The 27,779-nt window shown below is 40.3% G+C and overlaps 2 protein-coding genes across 2 annotated transcripts in view; both read right to left on the bottom strand.

The window, feature by feature from the left end:
- Positions 1-10,764: 10,764 nt before the first annotated feature.
- Positions 10,765-14,066, bottom strand: edn2 (endothelin 2). The gene is made up of 5 exons (XM_038725802.1): positions 13,884-14,066; positions 13,199-13,352; positions 12,925-13,041; positions 12,242-12,325; positions 10,765-12,135 (listed from the first exon to the last, which is right to left on the bottom strand). The coding sequence occupies exons 1-5, from the start codon at positions 13,942-13,944 to the stop codon at positions 12,036-12,038; spliced, it is 516 nt and encodes a 171-aa protein (XP_038581730.1). The 5' UTR covers positions 13,945-14,066; the 3' UTR covers positions 10,765-12,035.
- Positions 14,067-21,921: 7,855 nt separating this feature from the next.
- hivep3a (HIVEP zinc finger 3a) overlaps positions 21,922-27,779 on the bottom strand; it is a 47,284-nt gene continuing 41,426 nt past the window's right edge. The window contains exons 6-7 of the mRNA XM_038725422.1: positions 25,448-26,031; positions 21,922-23,212 (exon numbers count right to left, since the gene is read on the bottom strand). Coding sequence (XP_038581350.1) covers positions 22,664-23,212; positions 25,448-26,031 — 1,133 coding nt within the window. The 3' untranslated portion in view covers positions 21,922-22,663. The remainder of the gene's footprint in view (positions 23,213-25,447; positions 26,032-27,779) is intronic.

Consider the following 27,779-nt stretch of genomic DNA (forward strand, 5'->3'; position numbering starts at 1 on the left):
TGTTCTTTTGGACACGCCGGGTAGGCTGCAGCTGTGGAATGTGGTGGTACTGGAGGATAATGGGTTCCTGGTTGCTTCAAGTTTAATTCTACCCGAGTCTATTGCAGTGAATTTGCGACTTTTCTTCTCCAATAGCTTTTGTGCTTATTAACTATTCACAACAAAACGTTTGATTGTCCGGTGGTCACACCTCAAACGTTCAGCTATTTCAAGAGTGTTGCATCCGTCTGAATGGTATTTTACAATTTTTGACTTTTCAGTGTCAGTTAAATCTCTTTTTTGGCACATTTTACCTGAAGCTGCCTGATAATCATGCACACCTTGATATAAGGTGTCATTCGCCACACCCTCCCTCATTACACAAATACAAATCACCTAAAAACGATTACCCCAATGAGAATTCAAGTTTCTATGTTTAGGAGTTTGAAAATGTGCATGGAAAAAATTATTTATTCAGAATACTTACTTGCCTAATAATTGTGCACGCAGTGTACAGTATCCAGATGTTTTATGAAATTAGTGAAACTATATATTTGTGAACTGTTTTGGAGGTTAAGAACTGGGAAAGTACTGAAGGACAGAATAATGCATTGGTCTTTTATAATAAGAAAATATAGAATAACACTAGTGTTATATTTTATATTCTGCTTTTGGGAAACAAAGGGTTTTCATACTACTTTCATATCAAATGAGAAAAGAAAACTCCACAGAAACTGCACTAGCTTCCTTTTAACTACAAAGCCAAAACCAAAATCTTCCAGTTTCTTATTATTATTAGTGTGTTAGCATGATGTATGTCTCTGTCATGCGACATTCATCCATCAGGAATGACTTCACCCTGAATTCCAGGTTCATCAAACATCATTCCTCACAGATGGTGGTGATAGCTCGGTTACAAGCTGGTATGGCATACACAGAAAACCCCATCCTTACTTGGTTACACCTTCAGTGACTCTGTCGGGATGATATGAATCAATATGCAAAACAATTTGAAGTAAAAAGAATTCTTGTCAAACCGTCCATGACCGTCACAGCTATTTTTGAAAGTCACTTCTAGACCTTCTGAGAAAGTGACGCTCTATACTTTAGTATCAGATCACAAATACCGCATATTTCTCTCCCTCAAGCTGAGGTGGAGCGAGGGTGCTGATTCATGGCCTGCATAATGGTTAGAACAGGTGAGGAAGCACTTAATAAACAACTGAGTGGATACCCCACGCGGAGAGGAATGGTGGTAGAAATTCTTATCGCATGACTGCCGCATGTTTGCATGTGCAAGTGGAAAAAACTGTTATTTCCTTTTTTGGACATTGTCTGCGTAGATGACATTAACAATGGCATAATCATTACATGACTCAAACAATGTCCTGTTGTTTTGAATATCACACAGAGATGCATGATGTCGCAGGTGTGGCATATCAAACATTAATCTACTCTCTGCACATTATTAATCCAGGCTGTCTCCTGTCCTGCATTCAGAGGCGAGTTTGGTCCCTATTAAACAGGAAGAAATTTGTATGTGTATAACATAAAACTCAACTCACCATTAGTCTATTTAAGAGGCCTTGTGTGACTGTTTAGATTGTTGTTGGAGTGAATTTCAATGTTCTTGGAGTTCTTCCAAATAAAGCAGTAGCTTCTTCATCATAAAGGCTGGGGAGCTGTCACAGCTTTCCAAAACTCATATAATGTTATGCATAAAATGGGTGTTCAGCCTAGGACATTGATAGGCATTACACTGACTGATCATTCAGTTAAGTGTGCTATTAAATCACCATGACTGACATTTCTTTTCTTTTCCGTATCGCTTCCTGTCACCTGCGACTGTCAACTATTTAAGAAAAATAAAGCAAAAGTTTAAAGCTTAAAAAAGCTGCTTTATGCTTTACCTCCATTGTACAGTTGTGCAATGTTTGCATGCAAGCAAGCGGGAACCTTTCGGTCTGAGATGTGAATCCAGTGCGGAAGTTCCTTAAACTTGCTATTGAAGCCAGCAGGGGGCGACTCTTCTAATTGCAAAAAGAAGTCCGGTTCCATTAGAAACAATGGTAAAATGATTTATTACCTCAGTAAACACTTTCCTAATGAGTTTATGGTCTCAGTAAATTATGGTCCCATTTAGAGGAACATAGACCATAAAGCAGAGTATGCTTCAGGGCGGGATTATCTATGATTGACAAGTTGTTACCATGGCGACAATCAGACTAGAGTGACTCGTACCCAGAGCACTGTGTAAATTTAACCAGCGCCGTCGAAAAAGCTTATGAGGAGTTAACCGGCTGTTCCTTTTCTCTGGTGAGTACATTTAGTTTTAAGCCTGATGTTCGCTGGACAAAGTTGTCAGCCCTGTTAAAATGACAGTTAACATGAATTACAGATGCACCCAGCTAAGCAAGCATGCTAGCTAGCTCCACACATGGCGGTTAGCTCCACCGTCTCATCCAAATATGGTCATTTCCGGTGCGGCATGGCCAAACTCGAGGCTTCAAGATGGCAGTCCACTAACCAACGGGTGACATCACAAAGACCACACCCACTTCTTATATACAGTCTATGCATGGAAGTTGGCATACAAAACCTTTTTTCATGTCTCCACAATGAATAAATGTCTTAAGCTATTAATTTAAAGGGGAACTCCATTGATTTTATACATCAAAGGCTGTTGGGATACTACTGATCTTCATGAACTGAAATGTCCTTCAGTGATGTCACTGGAGTCAACATCAAAAGCATCTACGGGTGTGGAGAAGTGAGCTTACCAGAATTCTGTAGCTCTCTCCTCATCTTTGCTCGAGGCTTCATTATCCAATATTAGTTGTCCATTGTGAGCAAGAGGGAACCTCCGGGTGTGACAAGTAAGCCGCTACCGCTACCACGGCAATCTGTCAATCAGGACAGAAGTGACTCCACTGCTCTGTGTACATTTAACAAGCCGTGAACTTGTGTTAGAATGTTGTCTGTGTATTTGTCTAAGAACTCCCACAGTGTGTTTTCAGTTCATGAAAGTTAATTGTAACATTTTGGTCGCCTAAAAATGTGTGGTCAGCTGTGCCAAAAGACACACTAAGGAGTCGGCTGTTCATATTTCCTGTTAAATACATTTTGTTTTAAGCCTGTTTTTCGCTAGCCAAAAATAGCATCCCAGTTAATGTCAGAGTTAACGTGAATTATGGATGCACCTTACCAACCGAGCTAGGTTTCAAAAAACCAAGGTCGCGACAGGCAGAATACCAAACTCAAGACTTCAAAACGGTAGTTGGGTGACATCACTGTGTCCACTTCTTTTATAAAGTGTATGATCATGAGTGCAACAGGAGTGCAATGCTAAATCGGTGGAGCACTCTTGTGTGCTGCAATGATATCCACATGCACATTCTGTGTATCATATTGGCCTAACAAATGTCATTAGTGCATACCATCAAACTGGTCACTTAGAAGTGCAGGCTTCGCTAACAACTGATAATGTTTCCAATCGAGACAAGAAATAAAAAATGTTTGCTAACTGAGAAAGTGCTTTATTCACAAGGAGAAAGTTTCCAGTTCTTAACCTTCTTTCCGTCTTTTCTTCATTGAGTTAAACTGACTTCTTAAATTTTTCTGCTCTTACATACAATAAAAATCCATAGGTTGTTTTTTAAAATTATGTTTAATATGCATTTGTCTTTCATTTTGAGACCACGTTTCAATGATTGTTAGATTTTATTTTATAAATACCTTAATATTATAATGTTGAAAATGTTATCAACTGTATCACTGTATCTTGTATTGTGTACTTTTTTTGTACCTGACAAGCTTGTTAAAGCTGTTTATTGTTTCTAGTTTTCTGTCTGTCTTCTTTGTGTTTTAATGTTTGCATACACTATGCATTGCATTACAGTAGCTGGTCTCCTTCCTCATGCACTTACCTGTGTGCGTTCCTGTGCATGTGCTAGTTGAGTCACAGACAAAATAGGGACCCACATTCCTCCAGAGCACAGAAACTCCACAGGGTGCCTTTAATACACACAGTATATATGCAGTTGGGACACAACTGTGATTGCAGACAACATCTACACATACTGCATCATGATAAGTTCAAGCAAACTGTCACCTACACAGTATTTATCCATCTGGTCCTAGGGAACATGCATATTAACACTGTCCCTTTGCCCTCGCTCACACTGACCTGCCACAGTTCATCACGTATTCACCTGCTATATGTTAGCCTGCCGGATAGCAGATGGATATCGTCAGGTGTCTGAATGGTAAATTAAGATTTCAATCTGCGGTGTTGTATAGAGGACAGTGTATGTTTACAGTGTTGCACCAACTGTTTATTGCATCTGGTGTACGTGTACCCAGACACAGAAGAAGATGCGATGATGATCTAGACTATAATGTGAAGAATGCCTTCCCGTACAGGCATGCCCGCACGTTGTAATAAGAAATAAGTATGTCTGTTTAAAGAATGAGGTATGTCTGATGGTCTGAGGCCATTCAGCAAGAAAAATCAGGTCATTTCCCAAAGGAAAAATGGACCACATAAACTGTAATATATACATACTGCATAGTGTTAAACACTTTTGTCTTTGAATGATGACACTGCTGCTGCAGCTTAATGAGGCTCACCTTTGAACCTGGTGAGGAAGCATCCAAAGAATGCCTGCTATTCAAAACAACGATTCAACTGTTTATTCACTGGACTGTCAGCGAGTTCTTTGAAATCCTGACACTTGCTTTGAAATGACTGGAAAATTACCCATTAATGCAGTGAAACAACTTCTCCTTCTCTCCCTGACCGAGGCTGCTTCCTTCCTGTCGGTCCTGGCTGTTTGGCCATGGCTAGACTTTCTGTTTTGGTATCAGCAGGCATGTTCGGACCGGCGGTGCTGATAGGACAGTCTGTCCCCAGTCTGTCCCCAAGCCGCTCTGGTCCCAGCAAACAAAACCAGGAAGAGGCGGAATGTACCGACACCGGCTTTTACTGTAATCGCAGCCAGTTTAGACTGGAACTGTATAAAAGCAAGTGAAAACACAAAAAAGTTGATGTGTCACAGTATTATAGTGTGCAAATCTGGTCATAACACATTTCATAATAGCATTTTTGCAGAAGCGCAAGTTAAAAACACAAAATTCAAGTGATGATGCCAATGCCTTCATGTTTTCTTTTATCATTATACACAAAGGGTAAGTACACAATGCAAACAATGTAATGAAAAGGGGAGGGTAGTCTGACTTATTTTGGGAGAGCAGATAAAGACCTTTCCTTATTTTTAAGAATCCATATTTATATTTCAGCATTGCCTTGCAAGATTTTATTTTAAAAATGAATGAAATACTTGCAAATGATGGCTCTGTGCAAAGAGAGTTGAAAAGGTATCAAATCTGCTGAGCTCATGTTTCATTTGCTCTGGCAGATCCATCTCACCTCCTTCACATGTAGATAGAACCTGGAGTGAATCCAGTCACGCCCATCACAATGGTTTATCTAAAATAGGATGGCTTTGATACAGTGACTTACAGAGAAGCGTCACCAGTCCAGATTTGAGAAGCCTTATGTTTCACTGCTCTGTAGCTCTGGACCTGCTTCCAGTCTGCAGGTCGGTCCAGCGCAATGCACCATGCTCACTAAACCCAGGTCAAACTGTCAATCTAGGCAGTGCTGATCAAATATTAATCAAGAACCTTCTACTGCGTTGCCTATTATTATCTAAAGGGAAATACGCCATTTAAAGTTTGCCTATGTCATAATTAGTTAATAATAGTTCAGTTGTTTCCCATGCATTTGGAGATTGCTGATTCCACTTCTAATTTGGGCATTGGTGGTTATTGTGAAAATTATTTTTCCATGAATATACTGAGGTTTAAATTGCAGTACACCTTACATCTAAAGTCTAAAGACTAATGTGCTAATTAGCATATGTCAGCATGCTAAACTGAGATGGTGAACATGGAAAACATTATTCCCGTTCAGCATCTTAGCATTGTCATTGTGAGCATGTCAGCAACATAATGTTAGCATTTAGCTCAAAGCTAATCTGGTGTTTTTTTATGACTCTTGTAATTGTTTTTATGAGTTATTTGTCGATTGTGGTTGTGTTGTTTTTGTATGCTGGTTGTGTGGTTCTCTTAGTTTCATGTTTCTTGCTCTCAGGTCTCTGATGAAGAAGAGATCTCAACAAGGCTAGGTAACCAGATAAAAGTAAGTTTTTAAAAAATGAGGGTTTTTTTTATCTCCCTCCTCACTCCAGTAATTTTCACACAGTCCCTAAGTAAAGCTGTTTAATTTCTAAATGCACAGCAATGAAACATGGGTTAACATAATTGTCTATTCTGCAAAACCAACAGGCAGTAGCCCAAGGAGACTGTCACAAGCAATCTTAGTCACTCAGTCAGTATTTATCATCACCAGCATGCCCAAAAATCCTAGCAACAACAATGAATAAGGAGCAAAACAATGCAACTAGCGTTATGAGAACGCCGTGATTAAGGTTGCAATCTCAATCCTCCATCCAGCCCATATCAGTTCCCTGCGCAAACAGCAGACATGCTCGTGTTTTTTTCCTTTGTTGCCTTTCCTCTCCCGTTCCTCTCCTGTGCTAAAGGAATTTGGGAGGAATGCAGAAAAAGCATCCTGTTTTCATTCCGCACTCTTACTCAGTCATTCACACTCTTTAGCGCACGTTGGGGGGTTGCAGAGTTCTTACTGACGTCAAGATAAATAACTAGGAAGTCACTACATGAAGTAATGGAGACACAGGTGCATATTATTACTGCATGGCCTACTTTGTTTCTCCTAGTCCTAGACAAACATTTACTTGACAAATTAAAATACAAGCAGAAATCACCATAATAACCTGTGACTGACTTTTTATGGTGCTAACGCCTCACTTACTGTTATAATCTGTCATTCCTTAAAGCCAAAAGTCTACAAAGTGCTCTGTAAAAAACAGGGGCGTTAAATAATTTGCCACTGCTGCACAGTCACACCTGACACTGCATTGCTCTCACTACTACCTGTCTCTGTTATAAGCCTGAATGGAAATCTCTTCTAGAAAAATCCTCATAAAGTCTGTTAAGACTGATGCTGGCTGTACATCTCTGGCTGTGCTTTTACTGGCTGAGGCTGCCTGTATTTCACCTGGATCTGTGTGACCTGCTAAAGAAGTCTGGACTGGGTCTGTGCTAGTACTGGATTTGTATCAACAGTGCTTGTACTGGCTTGTGATCCGGCATCTACTCTACTGACAAATTTAAGCATAGCCCCTGTAAATAACAGATATCAATACTTGCCAGATGTTAATGTTATCAGCTGCATCAGGCCCATTCCCATGCCCATTGTCCCCAGGTTTCCTTTAAGACATTTTCAAAGCTAAAATATTGGCGGTGGGCGGTATGGCCAAAAATGTTGTCATGCTAGAAAAAATTCAATATCAAAATCATTCAATATCAATAATTATCAGGATAAATGTCAAATCATTTTCGAGTTTTTGCTCCTTAGTGAAAGCTGAAGAAGCCAAACTTAAACTTTTCTTTCTGGTCAGACAAACTCTTGATGCCAAGCAGTGGATCACTTCACAAATCTGAGGTAGAGCATTCAAAACAATTATTATGAAATCTTTTTTCAACAAATATGCACGAGTAAAATTAGTTTAATCTTTTTTCAGTCCCTTTATCCTTAACAAAATAACTATCTTAATTTAAAAAAATAAGTGCCGATTCAAATGAATAAGATTGCACATTTATTGAATATTTTTGTGTGTCTTTTAGGAGTGCCCTCACATCTGTGTGTTGTCTAGACTGGTCCATATTAATGTTGCGGCCAGAATGCAATAAGGTTTGTGCGTGCACGTATGAGCGCATGTTCACGCGCGACGTGGTTATCAAGAACAGCCTATCTAAAGTAAACATCAGCGTACAAGGGGACAGACTCCCCACCATGACGAGATAACACCCGCACGTTACATTATGGACAAACAAATCCTATCTGTCGTAACCACATTGTTAGTACAAAAAATAACAACGTAACCCCAAAGTCATTAGGCTGTACGATGCGGGCTATAACACGATGCTATTTATATTTATTAGGGCTGTCCCCTGCTAAGGATTTACATAGTCTAATCAGAATCGTCAAGTCCTGCCTATAGTCGACTGACAGTCGAATTATGTGTGTTTTTGTGTGTGGCGATTGCTAAACAGAGGCTTATTGTTGACCATTTTCTCTCTCTCTCTCTCTCTCGCCTGCCATTCACCGGTCTTACCGTGCATGCTGTGCTGCCGACAACTGCATGCACATAACGGGTCTATTTTAAGTAGCCGGCTATTTAAAAATGCTAAAATATTCTTTGTGTGGTTCATCAACAGTGATAAATTATCTGAAAGTCCCGCCAGGTGCGGACAACTCGGCACAACACCAGTGAAGCTGGAGCTCTGTCTCTTCAGCAAGTGTTCCTCTTCTGCCACTGCACATAGACGCTAGGCTTATACATGCGCACTGACGACCCAGGGTTAGGGTTACAATTTTGGATTTATTCACGCACTTTAAAATCATTTATTGGTAGTTTTATTCTTTTTTACATGTTTATTTACAGCATTAAACGTTGAAATGTATATTGTAATAGGCTGTATATTACCTTATTGGGAGAAAGCTGGTAGTTTAATTTAAATCAGACGTTGAGCACCTCCATATCCCCAAAATGGCATGATCCTTTTTTCACTGCGAAGCTTCGACTGTGAGTTTGACAGTTGAACTTCCGTCCCTCGAAGCTTTGAACCTTCGACTATTCGGGGTCAGCCATAGTGACATCATAACTTTTTCTCTCAATGACTTACTGACTTAGAACTTACATGTGTAGATGAGCGATGAAAGGTCCAGGAGTCGTTGGATTAAACACAGCAGGCGAGATACATCTTTGCGTGAAACATAGCATAGTTACCTAGCTAGTAGCGACTAGGCAAGTATTGTTAGCTAGCATTACAGCACCAACATGTTGGTGACGTGTATTGTGCGAGATGAGAGATGTAGTTCTTTAAGCGGTTTTACGCAACTCTAAATATTACTTTACTGCTTCATGACATACTTTTACAAACAGATTTTTGACTTGCAAACTTATCTTTTAAATTGACAAACATCTTATGTTTAATTCAGGACACATTTTAAATGGGATTTTAAAAGTGCTGTCTCATGCTGTCGCTCTCTGCGGTCGTCTCTGCTCGCAAATGAGTCGGCCCGTTGAATGGGTGGTACCTTGGTACCGCAGCTCCAAACCCGGTCACTACTGCACAGGCTCTGGCTCCAAAGATGACAACGCCTGTATCCGGCTTAATTATTGTATAGTGAGAGGAAGTGGAGACGCATCGTCCATCTTTATATAAAGTCTATGGTGTCTATGACAGAAAGAGAAACAGATTGTCACTGAGTGAATTTGACCGCTGTGTCATTTGTGTTTATTCACCCAAAACAACCAATGTAGCAACTGTAAGTAAGCTGTAAGGTAACTTACAGTTAACTCAGACTGTCTGTGTGTCCCTGTATGTTTGTATGACAGCTCAGTCTCTCATTCGAAACTCACCAGAAAGTTCTGAAAGTTCTATATCTCCTCTTTTCCCTCTCATATCTGTATTATTTATGAAGCAGATCCATAAAACCCCAGGATACGCACACATTTTTCACTCTAGTTAAAACATTTTGAACTCACAGGGACATGACTTTTTGTCACTTTGCATCTTTCCATTGACTAACGAACAAATAACTATGTGCATCATCAGAATAATTAGACTGAAAACTTGATAATGAAAATAAAATGAGATTAAATTGCTCTTGCCTTTCTGACTTATCAGGGAAAATCCCCTTGTTCCCATGGTCACCAAATTATTTGTATAAAAATAGAGACTGCTTAGCCTATATATACATTTCTTAGAACAGTATAGCTTCCGTTAGTAGTTTAGCTTTTGAATCCATGCTAAAATCACAGATCCACTATCACAAAATCTGGTGGTTTGGTTTTTGACCACAAATGAACTGCACCAGTCAAAAGTGGACCGAGATCCTACTTTTCAAGCAGTCATGGTGCACTAGAGTTTAATTTAACAGGTTAGGTGTGAATCTATTATATTTTGGGGGCTTTTTGGTGGCCATATTCTATTCAGAAATATTTCCACAATAACATCTAATTAAACAGATGACTAACATCCATCACATTTGAAGATTAGGACTTACTGACCTTTCTGAAATATCTCTGATTTCAATATGTTTGGTATTCTGGAAACAACTGGTCACTATGCTCTTCAATGGACTGTTTGAAAAGCTTATTGCCTTCTTTTTCAAATAAAAAAAATATTTTTACTCCTGTTGTACCTCTATTTGTTATATGGCTAGACCCAAAGTCTTAATTGCTTTAGTTTTTTAAGTCTGGCAAGGACTAGATTTTTAACAATTATGGTCCTTGCTCATCAATTACATTTGTCTAAAGTGGTAAAATGATATGCTGTGTATAGTGTCAGTATCTATTTCTTCAGAAGAGGAACGTTTCTTCTAAAAAGAGTTCTTGAAAGAGAAAGTGGTCATGAACCAATAATGGAACCTCATCATAAAATGTTTTTTTTGCTGTTGTTGTTGATGTTGCTGTTGTTGTTGTTGTTAGTGCAAACTGTGAAATTAGTATTAAATTAATTCAGATAATAGTCCTAATAATAAAAGAGTTTGCTGGAACATCGAAAATGTAGCTGAGGATCCGGTGAGTGACAGAGCAATTACATATCATAAGTCAAATAATGAACTCACCATTCTGCTACAGAATATTTTATTTTCTCATAAACAATTCAGTGCATCATTCATACAAATATAAATACATCTCTGAATAAGTTAGAGAATTAATAAATAGTTCTATTTACAGTAAACTTCTAAGCTGATAAACTATCCATCATATACAGCATTAAGATATTTAAGGATGAACATTACAAGGGAGGTTTATATTTACACCTGTCATAGCTTGACTACAGTCGAACAGGGCAGATAGAGTGAATGAATTCATGGAACAGAAAAAATAGCTTTTGAAGAGCATAACACAAGTCGAGAGTCATGATGTCCCAATTACAGAGGAATTAAGTGAATATTTGTCAGAAGTGAAAAAATAGTTTTGGAAAGCTGCATTGTCATTGAAACTTTTTGGCTTATGTTCAATCAAAACATTAAACAGGAGCTACGCAGTAAACATTCATGACAACACAATAGACCTAATGTAGTTGTTATGCTAGCAGAAAGTATGCTGTATATGTGTATGTGTTTCTTAGATAAATCCCAAAGCGAAAACCTTCATTTCACTGAGGCAATGTGTGCCTCTCGGAATAAGCTGCCATTTTCAAGTACTTCCTGACAATTAAAAGGCTATTTGATGATTTGCCCTAAACATTAGGTACGACAGCAATTTCCAGCTCTGATACAGAGGAATATTAAACTGGACCAAAGGTCAGCAATGACAGAAGTTTAGTTTCAAGGACATCTGAGTTTCCCAACTAAATACAAAGTATGACTGTGATAATCATTACATATGACACTGCAATATGTAATTATAAATATGAGTTGGGGATTCAAAACTATCCATTCAGACGAGTCACAGGCATGCTTTGTCCATAGAAAAGGAAAAGGACAGTAGATCAGTGACTGATTAATCATTGGAAACTTTCTTGATGTGGTTGCCCAAAATCAGTTCCCATGTTCTTAGTTTTATGGATCCTTTCTTAGCATGTGTAGAGTGTTGTTGAGTTCAGATAAGTTCAAAGAGAGTTCAAGAAATGATTCTAAACGTCTCCACCCAACATAGGCCCAGCCTAGGGCTTCTGTCTTGGTGAGCTGCCAGTGTTTTGTTGATCAAATGCTTGATCCATTGCCTCTTTTGCCTTCCATCTTTTCCACCTCCACGTCCTAAGTCGAGTCGCTAAGAGTCTTGATACGTTACAAAACCCTGGTGCTTACAGTGAAGGCAGCTGGAGGAGTCTCCGGTCCATGGAGGTTGAAGCTATGGAGGTTGAACTGCTTCTGGTGTTTGCTCAGTCCTCTACCTCCTTGTTCTGCTCCTCAGCCTGTTGACCCCACCGGGGTCCTCATTTGTTGACAGAATCTCTTTTGCGATCACCATGTTGGACTTCACCACAGTTCTGCAGGTCATAACATAACATGTCAGAGATGCTTCATATGGCTTAAAAATCAAACAGAGAACAGAATGGATTTTAAAGGTTTAACTTTAAATTCTTCTTCATTTACCTGAAAGATTCCAGGAATTTGTTGCTCTTTGCGTTTGCAGATTCTAACTGTGGGTCCACAACAGTAGTCCTTGGATTCTCTGAGCTGTGGACAGACACAAGAACAGCATTAAAACAAGGACACAACGCTGCCAATGCCTCAAGGAAGTTAAACCTCTACAAACTGTGGCTTTTGTCTTGCATTGCTACAAAAGTTGTTCAGGGTCGACAAAGCAATTTCCTTGGAATTGCAAACTAATATATTTTTTGGCGCCTTATGGGCAGGAATGCAGGGCGCGCCTTATTAAACCCCATCTTGGATAACATCTAGAGATGGTGACTAATCCATACTGGATGTTTCATGACCGCAATAACTCTGCAAACATTTCCTTGAGCATAAATCTAAACTTTCCAGATATAGCAGCTCTGCTCAAACCTTTGTGGTTTCATTCAAGGCCCCAAAGGACATGCGGGTCATTCTCTGCACTATGACTACTACCCCTATGCTACAGTAACATTATCACAGGCTGAATCATTTTGCCTCCTCTGTGACTCGTCCTCTTCATCCACCTACTGTTCAGGCTTGTCACACATGACTGACACAGAAGCCACGTTGATACTATCTAGCATCCAAAGGACTGTACGTGACGGGAAGGTATTTTGCTGCAGGTCTAGGTAGGTGGAATAAGGAAGCGTGGCACTCACCTTTTATGGCAAAAGCCAGAGCAGGTTTTGTCGGCTGCATTGAGGCATTCACAACGGTCAGCTGAACGCCGGCGCCGACGAGACAGGGGACTTCCCAGGCCATAAGGAAGTATTTTACTGTTGAGGAAAACGAAAAAAAATGTCTTAGAAAATTATTCCTGCTGGGGGGTTAGGGGCAGGGATGGGGTCAGCGTTATACATTTTAGGCTTGGGTTTGCTTAATGATGCAAATGCAGCTTTCTGAGTGTATATCCGAAGTACTCTGCAGCCTCACCTTGGCGTGTTGACCCAGATAATATCCAGGTGGCAGAAGTAGATGCATTCTTTATCATCCCAGCTGTTACAGGAGCAGCGTTTGGTCCTAACGCGGTGTGGATGTGGAGCCTGAGGTGGCAGCTCGGCCCGGTCTGATAAGGGGAGTCCACAACCTAGAAAACACAAAGGATCCTGAGATTAAAAAGCGCCAACTAATCCCTCATAGAATGCCTGCAGTTAGTGATTATCACATGTAGGTCCACTTGGTGGGCTAACACCCACTTGTGCGGTTAAATAAATGTGATTGTGATCAGTAGTGAAATCAATGAACATAATAAAAGTCAAACAATCCTGCAAACTGGCTGGAAACTGTTGTATCAATAGTGCTGCGGTATTAACTTATCAAAGGAAAATATTCTCTGGAAGACTGAACACAGCTCTTGGATTGTACTTTCTGTGGTACTGGCAGAGGGTCAAAAGTATTACATAATTTAGTTTGGATTATACCTGCATCTTAATTCCTTTTATCAACTAATTTCTGACCTAAAAACCTTTATCTTAACCAGTCAATAAAAAGGAGTATATTATGAAAGCAAATAAATATTTTTTTTTTTACTGGATTCCACCCACAAAAATCTACAAAAGCAGTCAAAAGTATCTTTAAAACACCCTAAAATTCCCAAGCACATAAAGAAGTTACTCACCCTCTTGAAGAGCCATGCAGATGAGGAATAAAGTCAGCGTCGTGCACATGAAGGAGGCCATCGTGCCGTGTCTGGTGTTCTGATGTGTAAATGCAGCAGCGGTCGGTTTACACACTCCAAGAGGTGTGGGCAAGTCTTTACAGCTGTGTGTGTTGAGGCTGGAGAGCAGCAACAGGTGCTTTGTGTTCTCCCTCCTGCCAGGACATCTACTTATACACCCTCCTGTGGGTGATATCACGATGGCCCCTCCTACCTCTGTGTATTCGTCTGTCAGTGCAGAACACACACACTCCACCACCTGCCCTCCTCGCATTCCAGCAGTGACATCAGCATGCATTACTGTCAGCGCCCCCAACAGGCCAAGAAGGACAAGGAGAACATGTAAGGGATCAACTAATGCTGAGATTTTTACAGGCCGTGGATTTGGATTAAAGAGACAGAAGTCTATATTTTCTGCTGGTATTTTATATGTTTCAATTTGATTCGATTTTTCAAACCAAAAAATGACCAGTATTGAGTGTTTTTGCTTTAGATTTACTCTTGCAAACATGGCTTAAAAGCACTTAGATCATCACTGGACATTACACCTAATCTCAGAATATCCTAGACTGACACTGAGACTGACTGACTGGCATCCCAAAGTGGAAGGAGTGCGTGGCGCACATTCATTGTCCTGAAAGTTAAACAAACCAAAACAAACTTCCAAGACAATTAACGGTTGAATTATTGGAGTGCAGCATCAACAGTGGCTTACGTAAGTAGTGTGTGAAAGCTGGGGTTGAGATGAAACTGAGGCATTCTGCAAAATATACTCGGGTCGGTGTGTGAGTGCGTGCTTCCATCTGTCTATGTGGACATGTGAGGCTGAAGAGAGAAAAGCAAAACACAGAAAAAAACAGTTGGACAAACTGTGGCATGGGGAAAAACTAATGAGGTGATAGATAAGAGGAGGACTAGAAGAGAATCAGCACATTTCATAAGAAGTGGCCTGATACAGAGAAAACAGAAAGAAGCTCATCATGGCCGCCTGAAACAAATGTGTTTGAAACTCATGAAGACGTGTTGAATGCTTCAGTAAGAGTTCCTCTGGAAGCATCTCATGGCCTTCATCAGCTGTTGGTGTTTGCTCAAGTATTTCATATGAATATTCTTCCTTAATAAATGTAATAACACATATTTCACATGTTATATTAACAGAAAACACGAAGGCAACAACAACAGTGTTATATTACATTAGCTCTTTTCAAATTATACATGACTGCTGACAAATACATTAATGAACACTTAAAAACTTCCTTATCTGCTTGCAACTACACCATACTGTGTTTACCATTTATTCATTGTTATAAATTCTAAATGGCTCTCTGATGAATAAAATCATAGATTAAAACAGCAACAACAATACTTGTATGAACCTGTGAGAGTAGAAATGTTTGTTACAAATTGTGTGTGGGTGGGTGGGGGGGGGCATCATGGCATGCATGTTTTTGTCTTTATTTTTTTTCCAGAGGCGTTGGGCATGCAGGATGAGGCTGGAGGCGGCAGGGGAAGAGATGAGCAGAGGGCAGTAGGAACATGGGGTTTGCGTGTGCCACGCGGCTGATACGGCTGATATGAGGATGATGAAGTCAAGGAGGGCTGTCAGCACCCCCCGCAGGAAGGTGAGGTCATGGCACGATCGTCCCACACGCCCCTGCACTGTCACACAAACAGTAGCTCAGCGTGTAACGCGCTTTGGCCTCCGTTGGGAGATACGCAGCCGCCTGCCACATTAGCTCTCTGCAAACCACACACATGCCACCATGCAGAGAGTGCACTGCCACATGCACACGCGCGCGCACGCACGCACGCACACACACACACACACACACTGTCTCTGTCTGTTTACTCTGCCTTTCTCTTACCAGTGACAAAAACAGACATCACTGATTTGACCACAGCCTGGCCGCCCAAACAGTCTCAACAGTTACAGGACAGTGACAGCAAACAGCTGTAGGTTTTCCTTCCTACTCGTCAGCTATAGAAGGGACTATATAATTCAAATCCACAGGTCTGTACAATCATAAGGACCCAGTGGATGGATTAGGATGAACTGCGAAACTCAAAGACAAAGTTGCAAGATGTAAAGAACTAATCTGACAGTCACGTATTGTTTAAATCTATGCAGATAATTCTGCATGTTCTGATTCTACTGATATATCAGGACAATCAGTCAGGAGACAGTTAACAAAAGAGACTTGTTTCAAAAGAATGGCCATTTTTATTACATATACTCTACTATACTTGTATAAATTGTAAAATGTTATTATAGTAACAGTAACCAGGCAAGACACTTAACTCATCTACAGTTGTCCCTTTCTTTTTTATAAAATGTATCTTTTTAAATTATTTTACACTGTTGCTTCATAAAAGGACACCCTCTTCTACTTTATTTCTTTATGAAAATGTTGTATTCTGTTCTAAAAGAAAAGTAAACATAATACTAAGAAATTCAAATCAAATCAGAACACGTTTCTGTGTTTCTTCCTCTGGCAGTCTGATAAAGTGACCCATGGCGTTTCTTAGGAAAACTCCACCAGTACTACTGTAATCATGGCCTAAAGATCAGTGTTTTTTGTGTAAGGAAAGGTCAGTTCATTAATATATTTTCTCTGGAAGTTCATCAGTCATTTTCAGGTACATTAGCGTCACACGCTACGTGGTTTAAAGTCCAAGCTAAACAGGAAGGAGAAAAATTGTTTAGGCCAATGAAGAGCTTTAACAGAAGTGTGGAACGTCTTGCCAGCGTCAAGGAATTTTACATCAGGACCCAAACAGGAACCCATAAGATAGAAAGAGACACCTACAGAAACAGGGGGGAAAAAACACTGCTGAAACATGCATATCTGTGTGTGTGTGTGTGTGTGTGTGTGTGTGTGTGTGTGTGTGTGTGTGTGTGTGTGTGTGTGTGTGTGTGTGTGTGTGGTCATAGTTTATAGAGGTCAGTGGGTGGGGGAAATGCCAAAAGCATGTCACAATGCAGAAAGACTGGCATTTGACCAACTATTGAAGAAAAAAATAAATTCTCGTCTAGAGCAAATATTTGTCCAGTGGTGCAGACTGGAGGAATGGGCTTGATCTAAAGGTACCCCCTCCCCCTCATTTCCCCTTCCCCTTGTCCCGTTCCCCTGCTGCTCTCTCCAGACAACACAGCATAGGAGCACGGTGACTCTGCAGCCACAGTGTAAAAAAATTTGCCCTTATCTATTTCCCACTTCCGGCTGCTGCTGAGGGCGACGGAGGAATGTGAGGCGGTGTGATGATAAACAAATAGCGGAGCCACGATTGCAGAGTCCTTTAAAATTCCACCAGGATGAGGTTAAACGTATGCGCTGTGACACAACAACACAAACAAGTCCTCAGGTTCAGGACAGAGTGAAAACATCAAGTGGTGTGTTCTAAGGCTATTATGCAAATGGTAATTCAGAAATCATGACATGAAACAGCAAAATATTTGCTCACTGTTTAAAGGTCCAGTGTGTAATAATTAGGAGGATCTATTGACAGAAACACAATATACAATATAACATAATAAGTAATAACAATATACATAACTATGTTTTCAGTGGTGTATAAAGTCCTTACATATTGAATCATTGTGTTTTTATTACCTTAGAATGAGCCATTTTTATCTACATTACAGCCCAAACGGACAGGCACCTCTACAGAGCATGTTTCGTCACTACGTTGTACATGTACCAAGAAAAAGAAGAAGATAAACAACAAGTTTTTATCCAACTCAATTTTTATGTGTCTCTGTTTTCTGTAAAATTTACTGGGACTAATTAGCTGGTGATTTTACATTTTAAATAAATCTGACTTGACAACAAGTAATGTAAGGAGTAGTAGCAGTCATCTGGTTTATTAGAAGAAAGAGAAGAGAAATTTGGACAAATGGAGGCCCACATGTATTTTTTAGCCGACAGAGCGTGTCAGCCACCGTAGCTTCTGCTGCAAGTTTGGAAAAAGGCGGGTGAGCGGTGATTACTGAAATTTAATCACTCTTTTAGCTTGTTATTATGTAGTTTTCTCATCAGTTATGTAGACGATGTACACTTTTCCTTCTAATAAAATGACCTCAGCAAAATCTCTGCCTTGCAAGACTTCCCAACAGCTATCAAGGACTCGATGTCAGATAACTTCCTCCAACTTAACCCTGACAAAACAGAATTCCTCAGGCCCTGAGAGCATGTCTGATAAAATACAGCAGTGAACTTGTCCCTTAGCAGCAATTGTTACTGTAGCAGAGTCTCTAGCTACTTGTAACCTCAGTATGGACACCGATGGTATCTTTATTAACACACTGCCACTCACACTTCTTAACATAAACTTCCCACACAGACTGGTTTCCCGGCTGGCTCTCACCGGGCTCCTCTGTGCAGTCCTTAACACAGTCCCGCAAACAAAAAACTCAGTACCCAGCTCCCAGCCTGGCAGTCGTGGCAGGCAGCAGACATCTGAGGTCCAGCACACTACTGCATTTAGAGGGAGAGCATAATTATTAGTCACTGAACAGCAGCGCTGACAATTTGCCGTCCTGTCATCTTGCATATGCGTGAATTCAGAAAGTGGCAACTGCTGATGGAGCCTGAGGTAAGACGCGAAGAATATGGCCCAATGTCCCTGCACCGTGCGGGTGGGTGGAGAGTTTGATTGCAGCATCGCTGCCAGCACGTCAAATTCACAGACCGAAACTACAAAACTAAGCAGACCGTTTCAGTGTATTTGACACAAGTGATGAGGGTGTCTGCTGCACCTGTCTGCATGACCAGCGACGTGTAGGTGCTTATGCATACCAGGTAGACCCATTAAAACAAGAACACTGATGATGGAGGCTCTGGGTCATGTGATGTGTTTCTTCATAGATACAATGACCAAGACATATGCTGTTTTGTACCCCTCATGCTCTGTATGAATCCAACAGTGAGAAGCATCTGAAGTTACAGCATGAGACAGCTAACCCCATTCAGATTACAGCTAAACAATGTACAATGTAAACTTAATGTTCACTTACTAGCTTTGTCTGGAGCTTTCAGTTGTATTCCATGACCCATGACTGGAGCTTGCTCAGGTGTCAGGGGTTATGTCAGGCGTATGATGCCCCTATTTGGGACCTCCATGTAACTGAGCAAGTTCCATTCACTGATTGAAGACAGTGGAATATGGTCAAAAGTTCAGAACACCTTTGAATATTTCATCACAAAATACAACAGCACAACAGCATGGCAGCCTTATTTCCGTCACATTACTCATGAGACATGACAACAGTCTATATATAATGTTTTTTAGTGTTATGAGTTTGTATTAACTTTATTATGAGATGACAAATGAGTCTTCTCATATACTTATATATTTGCAGATCCCAGAAAGGTTTGGAACTGGCGTAACAACAGACGCCTACAACTCATGAGCACTGAGCTCCAGGAGAGACCTGTATAACTGCGTCTATTTTTACATTCTTACAGGAGGAACATTTTGGAGCAAAACACCTTAAAATTTTATATATCTAAGCTATTATTAGCAGACCATTTTGTTTTATTTAGAATTGCTTTAGTAACAGACATCTATGACTCTTTATCGGTAAGATAATATTCCCATGAACTTCCCATGACTCACATCATGTTTAGATGGCAACTAGGGGCGTAATTTCATTACTGCAAAATGGAACAAAAATGTGTTTTCTGAAACCATTCCAGGAGAAAATAAGAAGAGAAAGTGAAAGGAAAAACCTTAGGGACCCTTGTGTTTCCATTGTAGTTAGTGTTAAGAGGATCTCCACTTTGAAACTTAATGAAGTTATGGTCGCAGAAGGAACATATTTCTGTTTATAAAATGGCATCTTTGAGCTTACTTACTTTCATATACTTATATTTTATTATCAAGAGGACAATAACAACCTGAGGTATTAGCAAACAGAAAGTGTTTTGCTCTCCTGTAGACACAGGTGATATAAGGATTTGTGCCTGACCTGCTGTGTCACCATGGGACTGTTTATGAGCAAAATCCTGTTTGGTATCAAAGTGCGTTCTTATCTACTGTTCCTTGATGATTGCACTGTTTCACTTTGGAACAAAGGAGGAAGAAAGGACGGAAGAACCCTCACCTCAAAAGTTTTCAATTATGAATGGTCACATTCCTTCCACTGAACCTAATTGCAGCACTCCTTCTTTGGAAATACATCACTGTTTGGAGTTCATCATTGGCTGTAATGACATTATCACTGCGTAGAGGAAACACAATTTCAAAGGGAGTCTTTGACTCCTGTTATTTCTGATGCTGCGGAGCATCTGGCATCCAACACACTCGATCACATCCAAGTGAGTCATCGGTTGAGGCTCCTCCACACCTCTGTTGACAGTGGGTTTTATCACCATGGACTTTAAAAATAAAACTATGAAACCCCCTGTCCGCTCCCTGTATCGGATTATTCCTGCTGTATGTGTGTCATTTCCTGAGGAGCAGGTTTTAGTATGTGGGCCAATACTTTCAGTGTGTGACGTCATCCCTATCAGTGCCCAAGCAGGAGTGTAAAGTTGCTTGCTCCTGCCACCCAGTGGTTACATGTGACATCTTCAGATCTGGGAAACAAAGGCGAGCTGCCTTCCTGAGCGCATCACCACAGAGGAGAAAAGGAAGGTCAGTGTCAAAGACAACAACAGAAATGTTAAATAACTAAATCAAGGCAGCCCATAAAACAGATTTGAAGTATTATTAGTGTCTCCATTTTGAAGGGGGTGGGGGGTATAATCAAGTTTAATCTTATCAAAGCCACAGGGCCACAGGGTGGTGCCACATTCATCACCACAGTGTCTGCAGGTTTCAGGAACAGTAAATTTGGCTTTTCTGTATTTTTTTTTGTCTATTTGGAATTACATTGTAAAGAACAGCAACAAAAATTTTAAAAAAGCAGAGAAAAATGGACATAAGTAAAGAAAACACGAGAAGTAAGAAAAAAAAGACACAAGACAAATCCAGTACTGTAAACGAACATAGCAGAGGTGACACTATTAACAGTGGACATGTACTAAAAAGAGAGCTGATATTCTGCTGAAAATGTATTTAAATGTACACCACAAAGGTGTTTTGCATTTTGAAGCTCTTCGAAGGGTTAGTTCAACCAAAAAAATGGGATGTGGTGTGTGAGAACTGAGGCTACTCTCAAATTCATAATCCAAACAAATAATCCGGAGCTGGTGATTGTTGGACTAGTGGAAAGATGAGCCAAAATGGTTTTCGTCAGGTTGAATGAAGTGTGTTTTTTTTACGATGAGTTAACAAGGCCGTTAGTTCAATCAGAGAACAACGTAGAAACTTGAAGATGTACGGATGTATCTTTCTGTTTGATAAAGGAAATTAGGTGTGGGAATATTTCCTTTCTTATTTTGTTTATGAGCTAACAAGGTTTTCTATGATGAATGATCATATTGCTTCTAATCACAGCACTCCTCCTTTGGAAATACATCATAATTTTGAATTCATCATTCGCTGTAATCCCATTATCATTGTGTGCTAACAGGAGTAGGAGTTAAAGGTTAAGTTGAAGAGTTAAAGCTTGACTCAGTAATTCCACGTTCCTCCTCAGCTGCTGTTGAGCTGCACAACGGGCAGTGGGCAAAAGGGAGGGAAAGCAGCACTTTTTAAAATTGCATTTTGAATTGTAGAAGAACTTGTCTCTGAAATAACCCAGTCTAAACTTGTAATCATGCTTTATGAAATAGCACGTTAGTTTCCATGGCAACTGAACTCAAGTGTAAACTCAAGCTATCTTTGTTAGACCAAAAAGCCAGGGTTAATCCCAAAGTGAGCTGGCTCACAAGGATGTTGTTTCTGGAGAGACACATTGCTGTTGAATTGTTGTTGTTTCCTAAAATGCCAATTATCGTCGCTGTGTTAAATCCCAGAAAACATGAGCAAATAGGACCAAAAGTACTTGCATGGAATCACTTAGCATTTGAAAAGAAGACCACTATCTAACTCAAAAAACGCACACGGAGCACAGTTTTAATATAAATCTGTAAAAATGAGAAGTTTAATGGCAAACATGAAAATGACAGAGTGATTGTATCATTTATAAAAGCAACAACACAAAAATACATGTATCTGTTTATGAAAAAAACGGTACCGTAGCTACCATGTTCGTGAAACAGGTTTCCTCTGGATATCAAATTATTTGTCAGTGCACTCCAAATGTCTTGATCTGAAACTTCTTTCCCTAAAGACATTAGAAAAGGAGGTGATCGTAACCCTGCTTCTTTGAACAAGACAACAGCAACAACAACAACAAAACTGACAAATAATAATCACAGCCTTTAAGAATGACATTTCAAACCACAATCTTGACATTAAATTGCACTTCAAAATACTGGTCGGGTGAATAAATATTTGTAGTACCTTTCTATATCCATTTTGGTAATACAGTACATTAACACAGCAATAGTATATCAGAGCTGTCAAAGGGGTTCATAAGGAAACGGATTAAAACTTTGTCTATTTTCATTCCAGCTGCTTTTGCATATAGTACAGAATTTGCATAATAGCACATAAATAAATTAACACCGATGACATCAAACAAGAGGGTAAAAAAAGATTTACAAAACATACTGCATATTTAACATAGTGTCTATATATATTATTCAGATAATTACATAACAGCGTCATTCAGAAGCAGTGCTGTGTTTTTACAACAGACTGGTTTTTAGACTTTCAGTCTTTTGCACTGTCCCTTCAGATTGTTCCTCCTATCAGAGTTGTGTCTGGGAGGAAGGAGCCTTTTTTTGGCCTTGGGTGGTCTCGGGGTAAACACACCTCTCTGTAACATGTGCGTTTGTGTTTACCTCCAGACGCCTCGTCTCTGTCCCAGGACTCGATGGTTGTAGGACGCCATAGCATCCTTGACTCTTTCTGTGCAATAGGGCGTCTGATCGGCTGCTCCCGGGCGTTCCCCCTAACGCCTCGGGGCCCGGCGGGCTGGCTCGGCTGCTGGGCGACGTCTCTTTGAGAGTATCCTGGCGCTGCAGCAGAGAAAACCTCCCCCTTGGAGTGTCACTTAATCTCCATGTTGTGCCTGACCCTGCGGGGTTAGCAGTGGCCGCTGTGGGGCTGCTCACCAGGCTGTACAGAGGGAGGAGGGACCTGGGCTGAATCATGTGTATCCCCCCGATGGGAATCAGGTGGCCTGGGGCTCTGCCTGGCTGCTGGGAGTGCAGAGGGAGGTGACTCAGGAGGTTGTGAGCTCCCCGAGGCCGCGTGGGATGTGGGGCGATATGGGTCAGGCCAACCTCACCCACAGACTACAACAAAACAAGATGAAATGAAACCTTAACAGTTCTGCTGGGGAAACTAGGTCACTACAGCAGCAAAATGAACAGGATACAGTAAAGAAAAGACAATCAGGGAGATTTAAAGGGCCAATAAGTATAATTTTTAAAGTGTCATGGCAAGCTATGACCATAGATGACTTAGCCTTCTGTGAAAGTGGTAAAGCAGTGGAAGACATTTTATGTTTGGAGGTTGGAAAGCCTCATTCTCAAGCAATACAAGCACATGCTAATTAATTAATTAAATAATAATAATAACTAGCATGCTGATGTGTTCTATTTTGACTAAATGTTTCTTTTGGGTCTCAGTTTAATTAGCTAGAAGCTGTCTCTGCTGTGTAAGCAGCTGACGCTAACTACAGAGGACCAGACAGTTGATTCAGTCATTACTTAATTCCCTTTCAAAGCGAGACTGTGTAACTTTTGCTAAACCGGGGCCACTGTGGCCACAAGTGGCACTTACAAAATAATGGTAAATTGAATCTCCCTTTATTTCCTGTGATTCTCTTGAGTCAGTTACTTTCAAGAGCGTCTTAAGAGGCCTTGAAAATCTTGTTTTTGCTAACCAGTGCCATAACTGTGCACCTTGCTGCAGTGATGCAACAAACCTCTGACAAAAGTGTTCTATTTTACAAGTTGTACACAGTTTACAGTTTGTGGTCCAAATGTACCATCTACAGAGTCAGATATTTTGATTCAGCCTGTGCTTTTACTTCTTGTCTATCAATGTAGTGATTTAGTTTGCTAACATAAACTGTGGCAATAAAACCGCTGAGTGTATTGAGTTGAGTAAGGGAGTGTTTTATTGCTTTTGAATTCAACATCTGTGTTATTTCTTCTTTCAAAAGTTTCATAGTCTCCCTTTAAAAACTAGCCAAAAACGGCTATTCCAACATGCCTTTAACATTTTACACATGGATTTTACAGCAGAAATGTATAACTTAGAGCCTCGATAATTTATTTTTAAAGCAGATATTGATATAAATCTGTATCTATAAAAATATGATGTTAGTAAATGTATGTATTTTTAACATAACATAGGCAAACAGTTTTGATGATATTCCCTTACACTTTCTTATTAAATTAAATGTGATCGAGATATGTAGCCTACTGGGTGGGATGTTTTACAGTTGAAATCAACTTGTTAGTGCTCTCTGGTGGACAAACTACGTGACAGCGTTGTGACCTCAACAATATCTTTTTTTTTTGTACTGCACTACCTTGTTACTAATCAGAGTAGTAGTGATATATCTGTGATAAGTTAACGGGCTGATATCGCTACTGTAAATTAAGGTATTATTAATAGAATGATGTGCAAAATTATTACGAAATATGCTAAAATATGCATATTAAGAAAATCTATCTGAGAAAGGACATAAAGAAAGCCAAGTGAGGTATATTCTTTTCACAGAAGAAGGTCTACAGACAGTCACGTGTAAATCAAATATTTAGGCATTTAAAAATAACAACCAGTTTACACATATAGCTAACATGTGAACTGAAATGAGTGCAGATGTTAAAAAGCAACCCTTTAGAGAATGTGAGTTAGTACCTACTCCTGTGAGACCTCGATTAGTGTGAGGGAGAAGTGGTGAGGTTACTCCATGACATAACCACAAGTTTGGAGTAGTCATGTTTTGATTTGATTTTATTAGCGTAAACTCACCCACGTTGTTTTCGTCGTCGACATGTGGTTCCAATCGTTGGTATTTAACGATCGGCCTGCTTTGGGTTTTATCAGCGGCTACCCAGGGAAAACATGTTGTGCCTATTTGGGAGCTCTCCTGCATTATTTTAAGGTTCGGAGCTGCAGGCTTGGTTTGAGTGAAATAAAACAAGAGAGATGCCTTTCCTTCCTTTTCCAATAAATGTCCGACTTTAAAATAACCTTGTATGTACCAGCCTATCTATATTTGTTCTAGATGTTGACTGACTGGGATTAAACTGAGCCACACAAGATTAGCTTTGTGAGCCGAAAGCTGATTTATTTAAAACTGTAGGCTAAACTAACAGAGATGGATCAAGTCACAGGTGAGTGAAGACGGCGGTTTGAACAAAAGCCACGTTTTGACCAGCGGTAATTATACACACGGTAAAAACAGAGCGTCATGGCAGGTTCAGACAGAAAACACAATCCCTGGGTTAGATTAGATGTAACTGTTGAAAATGCTGCAAAAGATGTTATGTCACCATGTCTTTGTGACTCACCAGTCTTGCTGTAGCTGGTAGGTGTCTCGGGTAAATACAGGCTTGAGACTGAGCAGAGGTGTCTGCCAGGGAGCCTGGAGGCCCCGAGGACTCGGTTCCATGGGACTGAACTACTGCAGGAGAAAGACCTCTAACGGGGGAGCCTGGTCTCAGAGCGGAGGTGGAGACATGACAACTGGATGGTGAGAGGGAGGAAGGGGGAGCAGGGGACTGGCGAGGCGTGGGTGACGGCTCCCTCCGTGGAATCAGGGGTCGAGAACTTGGAGAAAGGGAGCCTCCTGAAGACGCCGATGCTGAAGCGTCAAGGCGTCTGCGCGCGAACAGGGCCCTCCTGGCGCTGGCAGAGCTCTTCTGGGTAGACTCCTTAGAGGGAAGCGGGACGGACTGGCTGGGTTCAGGCTCCATCGGCTGGCCTCCTGGATGAGGTTTCTCGCTATCAGAGGAGGCGGCGTGAGAGCTTTCAGGAGCCTCGGACCTGCTGTCTTCATCACATCTGTCGTCCTCTTCCTTAGCATTGACTTCCTCATCATGTCTTTTCCCCTGATCAGAGTACTGATGATCTATTTGTTTATCTTCACAGACACCTAAGACAGGTAAAGAAAAACTTTTTCATTTTCACATTTTCTTTGTATAACTTTCTCTCCAGGTTTCTTGCGCTAACAACAAACTCCGTTCTGTAGTTAAAACAATTCAATATCAAGTCATCTATTCTACATAAAACTCTCTTCCTAAAAAGATCTCTTCCTAGTTTTGGCAATTTCTTTTGCCCCATCAAGCACAAATATTTTACTTCCAATTAAATTTCATATTGTGTTATTTAAGTCTTAACTTTCCTAACTTCACCAGTGTATGGAGATGTCCAGGAATGAATATGACTATGAGTACAGGCACAGGTGGGGTGTGTTGTGGCCAGTTAGTACCAGCCGAGTACATATTGTCCCTGGGTGTAACGTATAAGAGCCTCTCCCATGTTTCTCATGGTAAATATACATATCTTCCATCTTGATATGCTGCTAACCAATGTTTACATTTCTCTTCAAACAAATGTGAAATGTTGAAGCTCAACCACAAAACGGATCCCTTTTTGTGGACAAAATCCTCAGCAAAGTGAACGTCAAATTTACTATTAATACTTTTTCTGAAAAGTAATAAAATAAGGTCCAGTGTTTCCCACAGGATATTAATAGACCCCCCCCGTAAGAAAATTTTGTACAAGTTAAATGCATTAATTTGGTGCAAAATTAAGAGGCTATCTATGAAGAACTTGGTACGCTTGTAAACAACAATTTGATCATAAACCCATTGTATAGCTATAAATGGTGATGAAACAGCAAAAAAAAGTCAAGAATTTTTTATGTTTTCCCAAAAACCCTAAATCAAAGAATAGAAGATAGAATAAGTAATTTCCCTAACATTTTATTGTTGTTGTTTTTTTCTTTTATTGGACACATGTAATATGTTTAACACTTTCTGTGAATATAATCCAATTAATCTTATTTCCATGCTGTATAGACACCTTTTTTTGAAAAAAATCCTCGTGCTAAATTCATTAAGTCCAACCAGAGTCCGAACTTGATAAATAATGTTGTATGTGGTTCTCATACGGTGTAACATGAAGACGTCACAGCCTCTCCTCAGGTAGGACTGTCATACTGCAACACTTGTCTTTGTAAAGAGACAAAGGATAAAGTCCCTAACATGTCTGTCAGCTCGCACTGGTCCGTTTCAGTGGATTTACCATAAATGCTTAAATACGTGTGCACTCCAAATGTAGGCGCGGCTAGCTTAATCGCCTTCTCACAGACAAGTGACAGAAACAGGCCGGTAACGTTACCGTAGTTACCTCAAAAGAAAAGTGGTTGTCTCGAGTCGGAGGCCAACGTGTGTGAGCTTACAGTAGCGCGGAGCAGCGCCTACAACGTTAGAGGTCGGTAATATATTATGAGATGTAAAAATATTTTCCGGTTCATTTTGAAACTATGGCGGAGCAAATTAGACCGGCCGCTATGGTCTCGTTAATTAATGGGAAACACTGAGGTCTTTGGAGAGATCAGAAATGTTCCTTAGCTGCCAAGCCTTTGAGCGGGCGTGACACTGTACATGTCTGAGTGACATCTGAGCCATCAAGGCCACCAAGGCACAATGTAAACATATAGCAGGTGTAACTACATGAAGAAGAGACATTCTTTCTAGCAGTGGTACTAAAGAATAAGGACCACTTTAATTTAATTTAATAACACTTTGGCGAAATAGTACATTCTGTGTTAACTAGTTACAGCTAACAGCTAGCGCAGCCAGCTTACTGTGTGTTGCAGCAGCAGCTTGATGCTTC

Source organism: Micropterus salmoides, unplaced genomic scaffold, assembly GCF_014851395.1.
Source record: "Micropterus salmoides isolate LMB-PRFRI ecotype aquatic unplaced genomic scaffold, ASM1485139v1 Ms_hic_scaffold_17, whole genome shotgun sequence".
NCBI lineage: Eukaryota > Metazoa > Chordata > Actinopteri > Centrarchiformes > Centrarchidae > Micropterus > Micropterus salmoides.